General features: G+C 31.7%; 2 protein-coding genes across 2 annotated transcripts; one reads left to right on the top strand and one right to left on the bottom strand.

Moving 5' to 3' along the window:
- Window positions 1–3,432: 3,432 nt before the first annotated feature.
- Window positions 3,433–7,853, bottom strand: LOC133669148 (uncharacterized). The gene is made up of 6 exons (XM_062089185.1): window positions 7,548–7,853; window positions 6,713–6,786; window positions 5,709–5,858; window positions 5,275–5,557; window positions 3,960–4,193; window positions 3,433–3,874 (listed from the first exon to the last, which is right to left on the bottom strand). Exons 1-6 carry the CDS (start codon window positions 7,701–7,703, stop codon window positions 3,515–3,517), a joined length of 1,257 nt encoding a protein of 418 aa, XP_061945169.1. The 5' UTR covers window positions 7,704–7,853; the 3' UTR covers window positions 3,433–3,514.
- A 7,359-nt stretch (window positions 7,854–15,212) lies between these two features.
- LOC133669522 (uncharacterized) lies at window positions 15,213–16,820 on the top strand. The gene is made up of 4 exons (XM_062089696.1): window positions 15,213–15,540; window positions 15,719–15,826; window positions 16,285–16,364; window positions 16,453–16,820. Exons 1-4 carry the CDS (start codon window positions 15,385–15,387, stop codon window positions 16,712–16,714), a joined length of 606 nt encoding a protein of 201 aa, XP_061945680.1. The 5' UTR covers window positions 15,213–15,384; the 3' UTR covers window positions 16,715–16,820.
- The last annotated feature ends 214 nt before the right edge of the window (window positions 16,821–17,034 follow it).

The raw sequence follows: 17,034 nt of genomic DNA, 5'->3' as shown, positions 1-17,034 counted from the left end.
TCTGGACCAAACCAACCTTCTAAGTTTACGAATAGATCTTAGTTTGAGCCACATCGCTCTCTTCACTCTAATAAAAGAACACTCGATCCTTTCTGTTACGGTTCTTTTCCTACAAAACTGGTAGCTTCTAAGAAATAATTGTCTCTTCTCCATCATCATCACCGAGCTGCTACTGTAATGCTCTGAAGTAGTAGCGTTGCTATGTCCTCCTAATAACTCATTCCAAGTACCGCTGCTGCCGCTCCTCAACAGTGGATTTGTCCCCAGATGCTGAATAGTACTGTAGCTGTAGTTGCGATTCATTACTAGAGTCGTGATATGATATGAATATCCTGCTACCTGCAGGTTATGTATGTGTGCATGAAAAGAAAGGAAAGGAAGGAAGAAAGAAGGAAGGAAGAAGATACTAGCTTGGATCTAGAATAAAATAAAACAGGCGAAGGTTTTTAAAAGAAGGAATAAGTCAGTGCTAGCAACTTAATTTAATTTAATTAAATGAAGTAGGGGAGGGGGGATAAGCCAGGGGGAGTGTTTGGCTTGCGTTCCAAGGGAATATAAATAAATAAACAAACACTTCTTGTTCTTTAGTATTAAACGAGCAGGGGGGAGCCGTCGCAGCAAGCAGGAGGAGCTGTTTTTACCTAAGCCGGACTTTTCCTTGCTTCTTTTATAGTCTTAACACGTTGAGGTGGGCTGGATGTAGAGGTGAGAAAAAAATTGATAAACCGATTAAACAGAAAAAACTGAAAAAAAATAATCGAAAAAACCAAACTGAAAAAAACCGAATTAACTGATTAAAAAATCACAAAAAAAATCCAGTTCGGTTCGGTTTTGGTTTCTAAAGTCTGAAACTGATTGAACCGAATTGAACCGAAACGGTTCAACCAACCATCACTTAAAAAAAAACAACTATAAATACAATATTTTCTAACCTTAAAGTAACATTTACTCATTAGCCACTCCCCCTCCCCTCCCCTCCCTTCTCTGCATATCTCATTATCTCTCACTTTACTCTCCACGTTGATTTTTCTCCCCTCCGTTTACTATCTATGAGACTTTTGTCTTGCTGTGGCTTCTTCCTGGAAAGCACGGGTTCTTGAGAAAGCAAAGATTAATAAACAATGGCTTTTTTGTGAGAGATGTGTGTTTGTTTGTTTTTGTTGGTTCTGGTAGATGGAACCTCGATCCTCTCTCTCCTTTTCTTGTTGTTTCTTGTTCTTCCCCTCTCTGGTTTTTGGGTTTTTCCTTTGTTGGATCGGGTGATGAGTTTCCTTAACATTAATGACGCATCGTGGGGTGAAGGAAATTGGAACAAAATGGGATTTGTGGTAGACAACTTGATCTACAATGTGGATTGGATTTGGTTGTGTTGATGGTTCTAATAGAGGCCAACATTTTTTTTTCTTTTTCAGACGGGTTCTTGTATTCTAGAGGAGGAAGAGGATGAACAATGTTGGTAGAGGATCATTGGGTTTGAACTGGTTTGGAAGGGAAAAAAATCAAACCAAACCGAACCAAACCAAAATTAATCGGTTTGAACCGATTTTCGGTTCGGTTCGATTCAAAAAATTAAAAAAAAATTCGGTTTGGTTGTTTATTTTGGTTTAAAACCGGACCGAACCGGAAATGCTCAGCCCTAGTTGGATGGGTGGTCACGTGCCTTTTGTGCTGTGCTGTTCTTTCCCTTTTCTTCTCTCCCCTATCCCATGGATACAAACAGGGTCATGATGCGTGATGGATGCAGATGGCTGGTTAGGTATGAAAAACATTTCCGGGGATGGATTGGTTTGGATTAATCTTGTCCGTCCTAATCATCATCGACCATCACCATCTCACTAGCAATTGTTTCCCTAACCAAGTTCTATTAGCCAAGTACATTCTCTTTTCTCTACCATTTTTTGGGTCAATGCAATCAATCCATCCATCCCCATTGATATTCAAACAATATTGTAAGTAGTGTTTAGTGTTTCCTAGACAACTTTCTTTCAAGATCATCAGGTCCCGATAATGATCCTCAAATAATCATAACGTGTGTCAAGTAGAAGCATTCAGTTCAGTTCATGTCTGCGAGACAATAACCGTGACAAAAGGACAAAATCGCTCTTGTCAGAATGCTTAGTTTTGACTCTGAATTACTGATCAAATAATCAAATAAGGTATAACAAATGACTACTAACATTAGCGCACAAAACCTGCCTTTCAAGTACTCGTCAACATTATTAGATACCTACAATCAAGAAACATGTACTTCTAGGCTTACTATGAATGAGTTGCCTTTCACACCAAGACTTGTATCAAATCCAGCCATACACCCAAATCTAAAATAGCAGTACTTACAGGAGTCCTATTCCAACAAACTAAGTAAAATAAATCATCCATTTGTGAAAAAAATCTAATTAAAGAAATTTCTACTTCTGGGCTTACCATGAATGAGTTGCCTTTCACACCAAAACTTGTATCAAATCCAGCCATACACCCAAATCTAAAATAGCAGTACTTACAGGAGTCCTATTCCAACAAACTAAGTAAAATAAATCATCCATTTATGAAAAAATCTAATTAAAGAAATTTCTACCATGCCAAATAACTAATTCATCTCATACAATTTAACGAGCACAAAATTCAAAAGTGCTTTACCTTATTCTGTAATAGATTCAAAACATAAAAATCAAAAAGATTATTCGTGGGTGGGTGGTTAATTTGTTCTACCTGGTACAATCATTAAGGGCAACAATTAGAATCATCAATTTATCTACTTTAAAAGACAATTAAAACATTCACGAAAGATATGACTACAATAGCAGAGCATCCCACGCGATTAAGAAAGATTTCCTGTTAAAGTAGAATTGTGGAAACCTTTTTTACTTGTCACAATGTCAAACTTATGAGCATAAACAATGCTATATATATAACAACTAAAATATGTTGTAGATCCAGCATCAAAGTTCCAATCACATGACCACCAAGAAAAGCTATAAGTACCCTATGCTCTATAGCATGACACGATGAAAATGGTTATGACAACAATGGCAAACCAAAGTGTAAGTAGCCATGATGAGTTAAATCCACAGCTCAAATAATGGCCCTGGGTTAGCGCTTATAGAACAGCAGAAACAAGTTCACAACCCAATTTCACATTGCAAATGTAATATCTAAAACTTTCTTTTCTAGAATGCAGGTGGAAGTAGGGTGGACAATCACTGATATTCTAAGGATAAAAAACAATCCAACCATTTTCACGATGAACCTAATGTCTTAATTATGACATCTAAAAGTTATGTATCGACAAACAATAACAGGTAAAAAAGGCAGATGACCCTAGATGGGACAATTAAATTGCAATCAACGGATCCTGACTTCAGCAACTGAAATGCTTAAACCAAAGTAGAGGATCGAGGACTCCAAAACACTCTTGAGATTAACTTTCCTGGAGTAAAAAGACGACCTCATATTCCTCAACTCCCTTTTTGACGGAAACTTTTCTTACCTATTTGTTGCAGTTCCCCCATTCTTGTCACCTAATCCCAGTTTCATTTGCAGCAACAACTTTTGCAGGGTAGTTGGAGAAGTCCATGTCAATAAGCGACATATCATATGGCGAGGATAAAGAATCAAAAACACCGATAAGGTGGGAAGATTTCATTGCATCAGAATGTGCAGGATGGGGCACTGAGGAATCATTTTTTAGGGTGCTTGTGGCAGAGGAAGAGTGACTGGATAGCTCATCCATCTTGTTTCCAAACATGAGTTTGTTTTTTCTCACAGCATCCATCTCCTGGCCAGTTGGCACAAAGGTGCGTGAGCGATACTTTCTTGTTCCATCATCACCCTCAGTATAGTTGTAGAGCACATAATCATGATAAGTTGGTGCAAACTGCAAATAATTTAGTGATCATGAATTGCCACAGGCACAGTTTTTGAAAGAACCCATGGGAAGAAACAAAAACTTGTAGGGATACCTGGTGAACAGTGTCATGGTATAAGTCATTCAACTTCAAGGCATGGGCAAGACTACGTGTCAGATCACATGAACCAGCAGTATTTGCACCAGCATACTCTTTGTATGGAAATGCATAAAGATGACCAACAGCAGCTATAAGCATCTTAACGCATATAATAAAATCTTGAAACTGAGCAGCTTGTTCTGCATCCTTAATGAATCCAGACTTTGCAGCCAGAAAAAACAGAACTCCCTGAAGAAAGAAAAGAAACATAACTAGAAGATCCCCAAGCTCATATTTTTTTATTCTTTTTTTTTTATTTTTTTATTCTCAACTGATACATTTAACACACTAAACCTAAACGCTGCAAAGAAGAAAAACAACAAACAGAAGACACAACTATCATGTACAAGTATATCCCCTTCCAGTTCTAAGAGAAAGTACACAGCTCAAACAACATTATGCCTCTCTTACAAAAGGGAATACATGCTATACTTAGGAATTTGATGTAGGAAGAAAATCAGAATAACAAGAAAATGAAATTTTTCTAGGAAATTTTTTTTCTTTCCTAGTAGAAAAGATCCTATCTAGTAGATTAGTCCTATTGAGTTCAGACAATCCTGTTCTAGATATTTTCTTAATTGAGATACTTATTGAGTATTTAAATGTCATCTTTATGGTTAACTGTGTTTTAGGGTGGGGGGATTTCAATGGAGAGCTTTCGAGAAATAAGGTTTGAGAGTTGCCAAAGTACTAAAGTTATATTATTATTTAAACTACTTGATTTCTTGAGGATTTCAATTAAAGTTTTCATTAATATACTCTATTATCTTGTTTTGGTTTTGGTTTTGTTCTTTATTATGCTGCACCAGAATTGTTCTACAGTGACTACGCATAACTTCATTTTTGCATCAAAGAAATGCTAAAACTCTGCAACTTGTGCATAAACAGTGAATAGGAAAGGCAAAAGCCACCAAAAGTTCTAAAAAATATAGTTGTCTAAAACTAGCAGCACGACTTTTAGCAGTCAAAAAAGGCTGATTACATGTGCCCTTGGACATGTAGGGTACAAAATATGATATATCAGACTTAAACTTGTAGCAAGTTTAACAGATAAGAAGCCAGGCAAGGGGTTGCATACAGGTCAAGCCATTTTCAAATCCAATATGCATACCCTTGAAAATGTTCCTCAACACACAAGAGAATCATGTGCTGTCTCTGCTCTTCATGGACATCACATAGCATGAAACTATGAGCACATTATGTGCAAACAAAACTTTACAATCAGTCTGTAAAGCTTCACAATGATAACAAACTGTGGATAAAATTTTACCTGCCAGTATGTTAAGAAAACAGTTTTGATGATGATAAATTTTGGAACTGGATTGAAAGGCTGAAGCAGATCTTTGCATGCCACATAAAACAATGCCAAAGCATACAATGCCAGAGTATAGGAGATTGTGTATATAATGGTGAGATACAAATATGATTGTTTAGGACTGAAATTTCCATCCATGTATTTCCCTTTTGCATAAAGTATGAGTGTAACAGCAACTAAGAAGGGCTTCAGAATCACAAATTGCAAACAACCCTGCTTGCACCTTCGAATAAACCGGCTGCATTGAATTAAAACTCAAACTCAGACAGAAATTAATGATAAAAGCCTTCAGAGAAGATAGGACTGCAGACTATCCAGTCCATATTTTCTAACCAAAATAGAAAATGAGATTTGAGCATGCTAAAAGCCATAGAAGAAGAGAAACTCACTCATCCAGCGGCATGTGAGGAAAGCAACAAGTCATCAGACACCACGATGGCTTCATAACCCGACCACTTAAACTTAGTATAACTGCTCCAGGGCCACCAACCCAAGCCAGGCATAAGGACAGAAAGTTATAAATGACCCAAGCTTCATAACTAAAACAGTAAACCAATCATTAACATATATGGTTCATGCAGTATATACACAGATAAAGCTTAACCCCAACCATGTAAATATTATTAGTACATGAGCCACTTTTTTGGGTTATAGTGGTATGCTGAAGAAGGTCGCTTATTCATTCCCAGGTGCATATGGTAGAATGACAAGGAATAATAGTGGTGCCAAGTGAAAGGATCAAGAGCACAATGAAAGTAGAAAAACATTGAGCTGGTTACCATCACAATTTGGTTAGACAATGTTAGAAAGGGGAAGGTAGGCAATCTATGCTGCTGCAGAACACAGAAAAGACTCCATGGCCCAAAGTGGCACCTCAAGAGCTTGTCAAATGACACAACAGCTAGATATGTGGATCTAACCCAAGACAGACCACTTGTGGGCCGAAGAAGAACCCTTGGGTTGATTCCTAGTGGCACTAAGCCATCCACCATGATAATAACACTACCATACCAACCACCATCACCAGGCAATATTTGCAACCAACCATTCTTTCCTAGAAAATCTTAGTGTTTACAGACCTTAAATGCCCTGCTGATTCGATCTACAATTGCAATGATATACACTATATGTCTTGTTGATATAATCTGTATGTCTGAAGGAGTACTTCAACTATGCATATGTATTTTGAAGCAAAAAAGAGAAGATAAACAAACAATTATCGATGACAAGTAATCAATAATTCCAAGATCAAGTGGGAATGTTTGCAGATGCTTGCTATTTTGATAGAAAATATGTTGTGACATTTGGATATAAATACAGATCTCTATACACTGTATATGACTAGATAGAGCTCCTGCAATTTTTTAATGAAATGAAATACATGTACGCTTACACTTCACATATGGAATTGAAATAGATAGGACTCTCTGGAAAAATCAGGGACAAGAAAGACAGCAATGCATAAACCTGTGAACGTTTAACCAATTGAAAATTTCTCAGTTACACCTTTCTAAAGCAGTTAAAGGAACAGGACAAACAGATTGTTCCACACAATTTGCGAATCAACTAACAAGCACAAAGTATGCCTTCTGTGAATTTTGAGATCATCTGTTCACAAATATGTATTTGAATATGTTTAACTAGCTGCTGAGGGTGAAGGATTTTTATTAAATTAAAGCCAGCCAGAGAACTCTAAAATAACTTGGAAATGGTGGTGGAAGAAAACAGATTGTTGCTCCTAGCAGGTCTCTGTGAAAAGGAGCATTTTTTCTTCATTTATTGCTCACTCCACTACAAGAAAGTTTGAATACGTAGACCAATAACCAACCTATTCTACTGCCTGTCCAGTTAGCGGGCTATTCATACTATGATAAACCTCACTCTTCTAGTAACTTTAGTAAATAATACGGTCTTTGTATTAACAACAACTAGAAATTCCATAACAAATCATCTCTTCACTTTTTTTCCTTTAACACACAAAATATGCATTGTTTCGTTATACAACATCTTGATTATTAATAAAACCTCTTTCTACTCACTCCTTTTCCATTTTTTTTTAAAAATAGAAACACAAAGTCCACTAGATTATATGCACATGTTTTTTCATTATTTACTATCTTGGTTATATATATCTTAGTACAACCAGCTTACCCTTTTTGCCTTCATGTTTCTTAATTGAACTATTATAAATATAATAGCAGCAAGTGAGAAAGAAAAGAAGCACAAACCGGGACCATAAAAATGATGCGGACAATGTATCTCTGATAAGTAGGTTCAGTATAATTCAAAAGGTGCCTGTAGATGTGGAAAATGGCCAAAGCCATAGCTCCCAAGGCGCAGAAGAAAGCAATTACGCTAAAGTAAATTGGCAGCAATTCAGCCATTGTGAGCAAACAAGGTAAATAACTAATCCACCACACTAAAAAAATGTGTGCCTACAATAATCCCAAAAAGAAAAAGAAAAATTAGTTACCGACTTAAAAAAAATAACGAGCGTAAGAAGTAAATACAAACAAACCTCAGGAGAAACAATGAGTTAATAATCTTCGCAAGACTGAAGGAGGAAGAGAGCTTTGGAAATCGCAAACCCTAATTGAATCATCTCTGTCGGTAAGAGAGAGGAGAAAAATGAAAAAAATAAAAAAAGGCATGAATTAATTCCTCTTGCTATAAGTAAATAAATGTAAAAGTGGTAGTATTAATCGATGAATATTGCGATGATAGAAATGAAACCACCGGCTTACGAGGATATTAGTTAGGGAGAGGGGAGGAGAGGAGATCTGACTGACGGAGGCCTTGCTTCGTTTACAAACCAAGTACCTAACTGAATGATTTGATTTCATGAGATAAAATGAAGCGCTGCTGACGTTGCTACCGCTCTGGCACGCGGAAGAGAGGATTGTTATTGCTATTACATAGATAGAAAGAGAGGGAATTGCAATATTTCAATGTCTTTTCTGGTTTCCAATTTTCTTTTCTTTTCTTTTCTTTCTTCTTCCATTCCTTCCTTGCTCCGCGTTTTTTTTCTTTTTCACTTCCACTTTAATCTCAATTGTATTCCGAATAATATTTTATTTTATTTTATTATATATTTAAAAAATCATAGAAATTATAATTTTTATTAGATAAATTTTATACGGAATAAAATTATAAATAATTTAATAAAATAATAAAAAATATTTTATATAAAGTATTATTTATTTTATGATATGATGTAATAATAGTAGTTAAATCTATAATATTTAAATTAAAAACCATTAGTGTATATGTGTTTGTATGTTATTTTATAACCTCAATTTAAAAAGCATTTTTAACCAAACACATTAAATTACTTTTTGTTCAATTTTAATTTTAACCGCTATTTTAACCAAACATATATAAATATCAAACCAACCTCAACTAAAAGTGTTTTTAACAAAATATTTTTTTTCAAACCACAACTACAAAAGCTACCACAATACTAGTGGGGATGGCCCGGCTATGCAACGGCTAATTTTTTTAGCATAAAAAATATAAAAAATACTAATATTTAATAATGTTAAATCTATCTACAAAGTTAAAGGATAATCCAAAAATAATATTTATAATATTAATTGTAATACCAAGTCATATTTATAATATAAATAATAATACTAAACTTATCCGATCCAAGTTTTTATGATTTTTTATTATCTGAAATCAAATTTATAGTTTTTCTTTAATAGTAATAATATTTTTTAAAAAAAATTATTAAAAAATATATAAAAAATGCTAATATTTAATAGTGTTAAATCTATTTGCAAAGCTAAATTCAAGAGCCCGAGTCTGATTATAATATCTGATTCAGGAGTAATATTTATAATATTAATTGTAATATCTATAGTAATATTTTTAATATAACTAATAATATTTTTAATATTAATATCAATATTAAACTTGTCTGGTCCAAGTTCTTATAATTTTTTATCATTTGAAATCAAATTTATGGTTTTTCTTCGATAGTAATAATATTTTTTAAAAACATTATTAATGATAATGATAATGATAATGATAAGAATAATAATAAAAATAAAAATAATACAAATGATTATAAACTTGGGTTTGACGCCCTCGTGAGATCCAAGTTTCTAGGTTCTAGTTCACCTAATAATAATAATAAACTTATCAAATCCATGTTCTTATAGTTTTTAATCCTTTCAAATCAAATTTATAGTTTTTCTTCAATAGTAATAATATTTTTTTTTAAATTTAATAATAAAAAAAATAATAACAATATTACAAATAAAAATAACACTAACAATCATAATAATAATAATAAGAATATCACAATGACAACGATGACACAATAATAACAACAATAATAATTTTTAATTTTATCCTTCAAATCACATTTATGATTTTTTTCAATAGTAATAAATATTTTTTTTTCAAATTTATTAATAATATATTATATTAATAATATTAATAATAATGACAATAATAATATTTAAAATATTAATAATAATATTAAACATGTCTGACCCAAGTTCTTATGGTTTTTAATTTTACTCTTGAAATCAAATCTATGGTTGTTTTTCAATATTAATAATATTTTTTTCAAATTTATCAATTATTATATTAGCAATATTTATTTTAATACAAATAATAATATTTTTAATACAAATAATAATATTTTTAATATTAATAATAATATTAAACTTGCATGACACAAGTTTAAGTTACTCATCTATATTCCTAAATTCTTTACAAACTTCATTTTTATTCTAGCTTCCAATATTTTCTAAAATTTCAATTTTTTAACATGGTGTTCCCTCTCTTTTTGCTTTTACTATTATTACCTTTTATACTGAACTAGTCTTTATTTTTTTTTCAATTACATTTTAATCAATAAAAAAATTTTCTTCTTGTTTGATTGATTTTTTTTTTTCTAAAAATTTGTAAATACAAAAAACAATAAGTGAAATGGTTGAAAGTTATGAAATGACTATAAATTAGCCAAATCACGTTGAAATAATATATTATTTTTAGATTTTGGTATTTTTTATATTTTATAATTTTGTTTTTGAAAAATATGTTGAAAATAAGGGGTCAAAAATAAGTGATGACACTAGTCTTAAATCATTTTTTCTTGTATTCTCATATAGACTAAATTCTTAATAACTTTTTTTATAGACATCATCATTAATTTTTGTTATCCCAAAATTTATATCTTATTGAAGCTTAAATTTTCTAATTATAATATGAACAGTTTGCCATATAGTTTAAAACACAAGTATGTAATAATTTGTAACCCTAACAAGAATACATTTACTTAGCTTTTTTCATTGACTATTAATTATCTTTAACCAATTGTATAACATGAGATGTAATGCTGATAGTTTGAAATTACTATCTCTGGTCCTGAAAGAAAGATTTAGTGTTATAACTGGTGTTTCTTTAATGGATATAAGTACATATAATAATAGGTTTTGTATTAAATGATCAACTTTCGATGAGTTTGAAGTTGATTATTTATAACAAGATAGAAGAGGTGATTGAATTGAAGTATTACATTGTGTAAAATGCAATCTTTTTATTCAAATACTATTGACATGATACTAATAAAGGAATTATAGTAGATCTTCACCATGATTTGATCAAAATGAATAAAATAGGTAGACTTGTTAACATCAATGATTTTTTTATATTCGCTAAATAATGCCAGCAAATGTATTACACGTGCACTTTTTCCTTTAGAAAAGATCATAATAGAGTTGATTGATTATTTATTATGAAAAACAAATCTAAGAGTTGTGTTCAAGTTGTTAAAGATAGTAACAATGAAGTAATTGAGGGATAAGAAATATTTCAATTGGATGAGTTAATTGATTTATATTGAGTTGCTCTATGTACGGAATTAAAAGAAAATTCAAATTTTTATGTCGCTGAGAATACTTTTATTTATATTGATGTTGACGAGTTAAATGATATATTAAGTACTAATAGACATATAAAAATTTATGAAGCCATAGTGATCAACAACCTATAATTCAACGAAGAAGAAAATGATGATAGACATGAAGATGATAAAATTAAAGATGAGGAAAATTTAAATTAAAAAGGATTTGAATTGATTCTAAATATAAAACATCATTATGTAATTAAAATATTTGTTATTGCTTTATATTACATTATATTTTTTACATTCATCAAACGTTTATTATTGTAGTTATGGTTTTAATGAGTTTTGGTTTGAATATAATTGTTGTTGTTGCTGCTGTTATTGTTGTATAATTAGGATGGACAAGGCATTATAATAATTATTTTTAATTTTTTATATGGAATCATCAACAATATTTAAAAATAATTAAAAATTATAAAATAACTATCAACAATTGTATTGATGATTACCATAATTGTAAATCATGATGAACTCACCAACAAATGTTAAAATAGTTAAAGAACTACAAAGAGTTGGGGAGAAATTCATCAAATTAGAACTGACCAATGGAATTACCAGTGCATGAAAATTCATCGGTGAATTACTTCCTCACCGATTGATGTTACAATTGTCGAAGATTTACAAGAATTTTGGAAGAAATTTATAAAATTAGAACTAACTGACATAATCACTAATTGATGAAAAATAATTAGTGAATTTGGTAGGTATTAAAAAAAATTCAAAAAATTCTTGAAATTATTGATAAATTCAGCAATGAATTTAAAATTTATGTTGAGAAGTCCATCTTTAATTTGATGACATGTTTAATCACTAATAATGTTTTTAACAAACAGTTTCATCGATGAATTAAAACCCGATATGTTGGGAATCTCTAATTATCTATCTTTTCCCATAAATCTCATAATTTCCTCTCTCTTTCTCTCTCTATTGTAAGTACTAATGATTGATGTTCTCTCTCTAGAATTGGTGATTGTGCTCTCTCTCTTTCTCCACCATTTAAGGTTTGATCTTGATGGTTTTTTCTTGTTTGGTATGCATATAATCAAATTGTGAAGAGTAGATTATAATAATTAAAAATATTCACAATAATATTACTAAGAAATCACATTATGAATTTTTATTTATGACTTTTTATAATTGTTTTATGAGAAAATCTTATTCAGATGAGATATACAATATCTAGAACAAATGAAAGCTCAATCAAAACACCCTGTAGTTCAATATTTGAAATTAGAACAAAAGGAAATTTATGGGATGCAAGGGCCTTTTTAGGCTGCTACTTTTTTATTATTATTCTAAATTATGTTGATTTTGATAATTTATTAAGATACACTTACATATATGTGTAAAACAATTAATTATGTATACTACATTTATATCCTTCCATTTCAGATAAATTAAAGAGTCTCCCATATGTGAGTTATACATTGCTTTTTCTTTATTGGATCAATAGCCTTTTCAAGGCTAACCATGAGGTTTAAATCATGAATGATCAGTTTTTATGTTGTCATTGTGTTTATTTATATTTTTTTATTTATGAAATTTGAAATTAGTTTTATATAAATAGTGAAACTTATGTTTGTGGGTGATGGTTTGGTTCGACAATGTGGTTTTTAGAATTTTTAAATTTTTTTAGGTTGGATCCTATATAGGGGAGATGTTGTTGAAATTTTGTTAAAAATGGATAGATGCAGCAATACAAAAATCCATACATCATAGATTGAGAATTAAATTGAATATGCTTCACTATTTATTTATTTTGTTTATTATATTTTAGTTATATTGTTTAGTTGTCGAGAAAAAAGTTCAGTACTAAGAAGAATCACTTATGCCTCTGTAAGTAGTATTGTTGGTAAGCCTACAATTTATTTATGTGCTAATCATAAAAGGCACCTGCTGCACCTGTTACCAATATAGGCTTGTTTGATACGAGTCACAGATCTGGCGTTCCATATGTCAGGAAACCTTTTTCTAGCAAGCTTATACAAAATACAAGCCGAATTACATGTTATTTTTCTCTCATTGATAACATTAACTAATTTATTAAGTGTTTATGTAGTTTTTCATTAATTAATTGATTTTCAAGTTCACAAATATAGAAGTTACCCACATGATAACATCAATGATTAAAGCGTTGATGGAAATGCCTTTGTTTCAATAAAGTTAGCTTAGAGATCATCATTAATAATACTTGTGATTGAGTTTTAAACATGAAAAGGGCCCTTCAACTCATTCAAAATATGATTCAAACTTGTGGTTAGAGGTTGGAGCAACCGGTGGATCTGGCAGAAATCAGGTTTACAATATCTCTATGACTACAACCCGACATTTAAGGGCAAGTTGTAGTGTCTTAACCATAAACACTCTATAATCCAACTTATGATAGCCATCAGTAGCCATTCAAGAGTTGGTTCAAGAACATATTGATGTTGTGAAGGTCGATTTGAGTGTCAAACTGGAGGTAGAGGATGAAGAATGAAGTTGGAATCAATTAGAGCAGATAATGGCATACAGATCAATTTATTATCCATTACTCATGGACCTCCAGGAGATTTTCCTCCCCCTCCCCCTTTACCTTCACCTCTAACTTCTTTTCTAGTGTATTAAGATATTTGTAATTGATTTTATAATTAAATTAATAATATAAAATATGTTCTTCAATTTAATTTAGTTGTTTAATATTGTTTAATGTCAAATTATTTTTATCCAAACAAACATGTATTAAAAAAATAAATTACTGAAATACTGATGGAATCATTGATTGACATAAATATTCTGTTGGTAATATACTCCCATTTTCCTTGAAGAATTTTAAAGAGTTGTGAGCTATTTTGATATTGGCTATCGGATTCACCGACTGAATTATCGATAGACTTGAAATCGTTGATGAGAAACTCGTTCTCGACGAGTTTCCATTGATAATTTATATGTTAATAAGAATATAGTTTAAACGCCAATGAAATATTTCATAAATAAAAATCAATTTTCTAGTTGTGTCAAGGAATTCGATTCTAATAGAAATTGAAAATTATATTTTAAAAATACCCCTTCTTTTTTTCATTATAAAAACCTGAACTTACATCTTTTCTTCCCCCCCACTCTCTTTTTGTCTCTTCTTCATCAATAAAAAAAGCTTTGGACACGAAAACAGTGGCTATATCCCCTATTGTTTCTACTTGGTCCAGTCTATTAGGGACATGTTCTAGTCATGGAAGGGGCAAAAGATGCAACGTTTTGGCACCTCCTTCCAATTCTGATTTCACATAAGCATCAATTCCAGAATCATGCCCAATACTAGTATAACAAGTATTTATTGTATAGCCCTTCTCTAAAAGAATATACCATTGCTCTTTTCTTAAATGCAAGCTTTAATTTCATATTTATTGTGTGCATGAAACTTTCTTTGTTTGCTTTCTTATTTTCCTCAGTGGATGAAGACTTCCCCCATTATGAGCGCATATTTATTTCAATAATTGATAGTAAACTCTAACTAAAGATCTACCTCTCAATGGAAATATAAACTTGTAATGAAAAATATTTATTGTAAAAAACTAATTTATAATTTTAATTAATATTATAAGTATTATAATTAAATTAAATTATATAATTTAATATTTTATTTTAAATATAAAAATTATAATAATTTATTTATTATTTTATAAATTATAATAGTATATTTTTCCAAAAGCTTTATTAGAGCTCGTTGGGATTTATATATTAAAAATTTTAATTTTAATTTTTTTTAATTTTAATTTTAATATTTATATAATATTTTGATAAATTGATATTAAAAATAATTTTTTTAAAAAATAATAAGATATTATTTTAATATATATAATAAAAATATTTTAAAAATTAATTATAATCACAGTAAGTTTAAAAAAATAAAAAAGGAAAAGAAGAATGTTTCTCGCACGCGCAAACTGCGAAAGTCAAAGCAAAGCCCCACAGTTTCACTTCCCCGGTGGGTTGCAGAGCAACAGCTTTCCAACGTGTGACTCCCATTATAAATAAATAATTTAATTAATGTTTCTCGTCGCTCACTCGGTGCTCCCTCTTTCTTTTCCAAACATCTCTTACTAGCCGCGCCTGCGTTATCTTCAACAACTCTCTCGTACATTCATCGAGACATCTCAACTCACGCCATGTCACGCCGTCCTAATTTCCAAGGCGGCCGACGCGGAGCCGGAGGCGTTCCCGGTCGTGGTGGTGATAGAGGACGGGGACGAGGAGGACGTGATGAGCAGCGGTGGTGGGATCCTGTTTGGAGAGCGGAACGTTTGAGACAAAAACAGAGTGAGGTATTGTTTTCTAAATTAAATTCAATTTGTATTCATTAACTGTTAATAACTATCTAGTTGGTTTTGGGGTTTTTAGGGTTCTAGACTCATTAAAGATTCAATTTTCGCTAATTAGATTTTTTCTGCTAGTTATATTTATATTTTTTTAAATGCATTCTTTTTCACTGTGGCGGTGAAGATGGAGGTTCTTGATGAAGATGAATGGTGGAGTAAAATGGAGCAAATGAAGGCAGCGCAGAAAAAAACCCCTGTACAGATTGTCAGATTAGACAATGCCTTCAAAATGGTAACAAAATCCTTCTCTTTTCATGTTTTTTTATACTATAGTTCTGCGTATTTTTATGTGTGATTTTCCCCTTTCTTCCCTTACACTGGTCAGTTTTTCAACACCCTAGAAATCATAAGAGAAAGACAGGCTTCAATGCTGTGATTCAATTATTCGTAACTATCAGGTTTACCAATTTCAAGTTGCTGTTTATGGGAAATTTTTGAACGTGTAGAGCAGTCCACTATAGTCAGTGAAACAGAAACCCCATATTTTCCATGAATCATAAGGTTTGGTGATGATTTTTTTAGTAACCCTATCCTGTTCATAAGAAAATAGCAAATGACATTGTAGATTCAGGAAGAAGTGGAGTATAGTTAGAATGAAACATTGACTTTCAATCTAGTGGAAGTGCAGCAGAAATTTTACCTCTTTTGTGTTTTGTTCATCCTTTTGTTTCTTAACATTGCTGTGTGCAGGCTGGACTATGGGTCAATAACATGAGCAAGGCTGTAGAAGATGAACCAGCAGAAGTAGAATCAGAGGGCCGGCCTTCTAGGTAGTATAGCCATCTTTACATTTTCAATAGAGGATTTTGCTGTGTCATTATGAGCTGTATGTAAGAAATCTTTGCATGTTTTTTTTAGGCTTGGACTTGGTGCAAAAGAAGTTCCACGCCATTCTAAAGCTAGACTATCAAATGACCCTGTCGAAAGAAGGTTATATGCCAAGTTGGAAGCTGGAAAGAGGAGAGCTGCTAAAATTATTGAGGATTCCATTGTACCAGCTAGAGATTGTAACGAGGATGATGACAGTGACGGAGAATCAGAGAGCAGAACCAGTACATTTGCAAAGAAGAGACCAGGTCCTCAAGTACAATCTCTACAAGTTAAGAAGAAACAGAAGTAACTTGTTACTTTATCAAAGATCAAATGTAACGGTTATGTTTTGTATCTGTTAACTCGTTTTGTAACTTGATTCGTTGATAAAAGCAAGCCTAAATCCAGTTCTTATTGCTTTGTCTCTGAAATCTTTAAGTTTAGGTGGAAGACATCTCAAGGACGTGAAAACGAGTTTTGAATGTTAGTAAATATTACATGACACTCGCAAGATGAAGTCTTCGAGAGTTAAAACGAGTGCTAACCAATTTAGGAAAGGCAAAAGGAAACAGAAGGCAGAATTTTAAGAGAGCAGAAGAAATCCGAGTGAATAATCGTGCATGACTGTTT

The sequence above is a fragment of the Populus nigra genome, chromosome 12, assembly GCF_951802175.1.
Source record: "Populus nigra chromosome 12, ddPopNigr1.1, whole genome shotgun sequence".
NCBI classification, from domain to species: Eukaryota; Viridiplantae; Streptophyta; class Magnoliopsida; order Malpighiales; family Salicaceae; genus Populus; species Populus nigra.
Note: the sequence above shows the minus strand (reverse complement) of the source record. Positions and strands in the feature narration are given on the sequence as shown.

Bases quoted from the DNA above. Each gene is read 5' to 3' on its own strand.
- LOC133669148 (XM_062089185.1), bottom strand. From the start codon at position 7,703: ATGGCTGAATTGCTGCCAATTTACTTTAGCGTAATTGCTTTCTTCTGC. The intron at 5,558-5,708 runs GTGAGTTTCTCT...AATTCAATGCAG, and splicing joins CCTCACATGCCGCTGGATGA to CCGGTTTATTCGAAGGTGCA. The intron at 4,194-5,274 runs GTAAAATTTTAT...TTCTTTCTTCAG, and splicing joins TTTTCTTAACATACTGGCAG to GGAGTTCTGTTTTTTCTGGC.
- LOC133669522 (XM_062089696.1), top strand. From the start codon at position 15,385: ATGTCACGCCGTCCTAATTTCCAAGGCGGCCGACGCGGAGCCGGAGGC. The intron at 15,541-15,718 runs GTATTGTTTTCT...GTGGCGGTGAAG, and splicing joins TGAGACAAAAACAGAGTGAG to ATGGAGGTTCTTGATGAAGA. The intron at 15,827-16,284 runs GTAACAAAATCC...TGCTGTGTGCAG, and splicing joins TAGACAATGCCTTCAAAATG to GCTGGACTATGGGTCAATAA.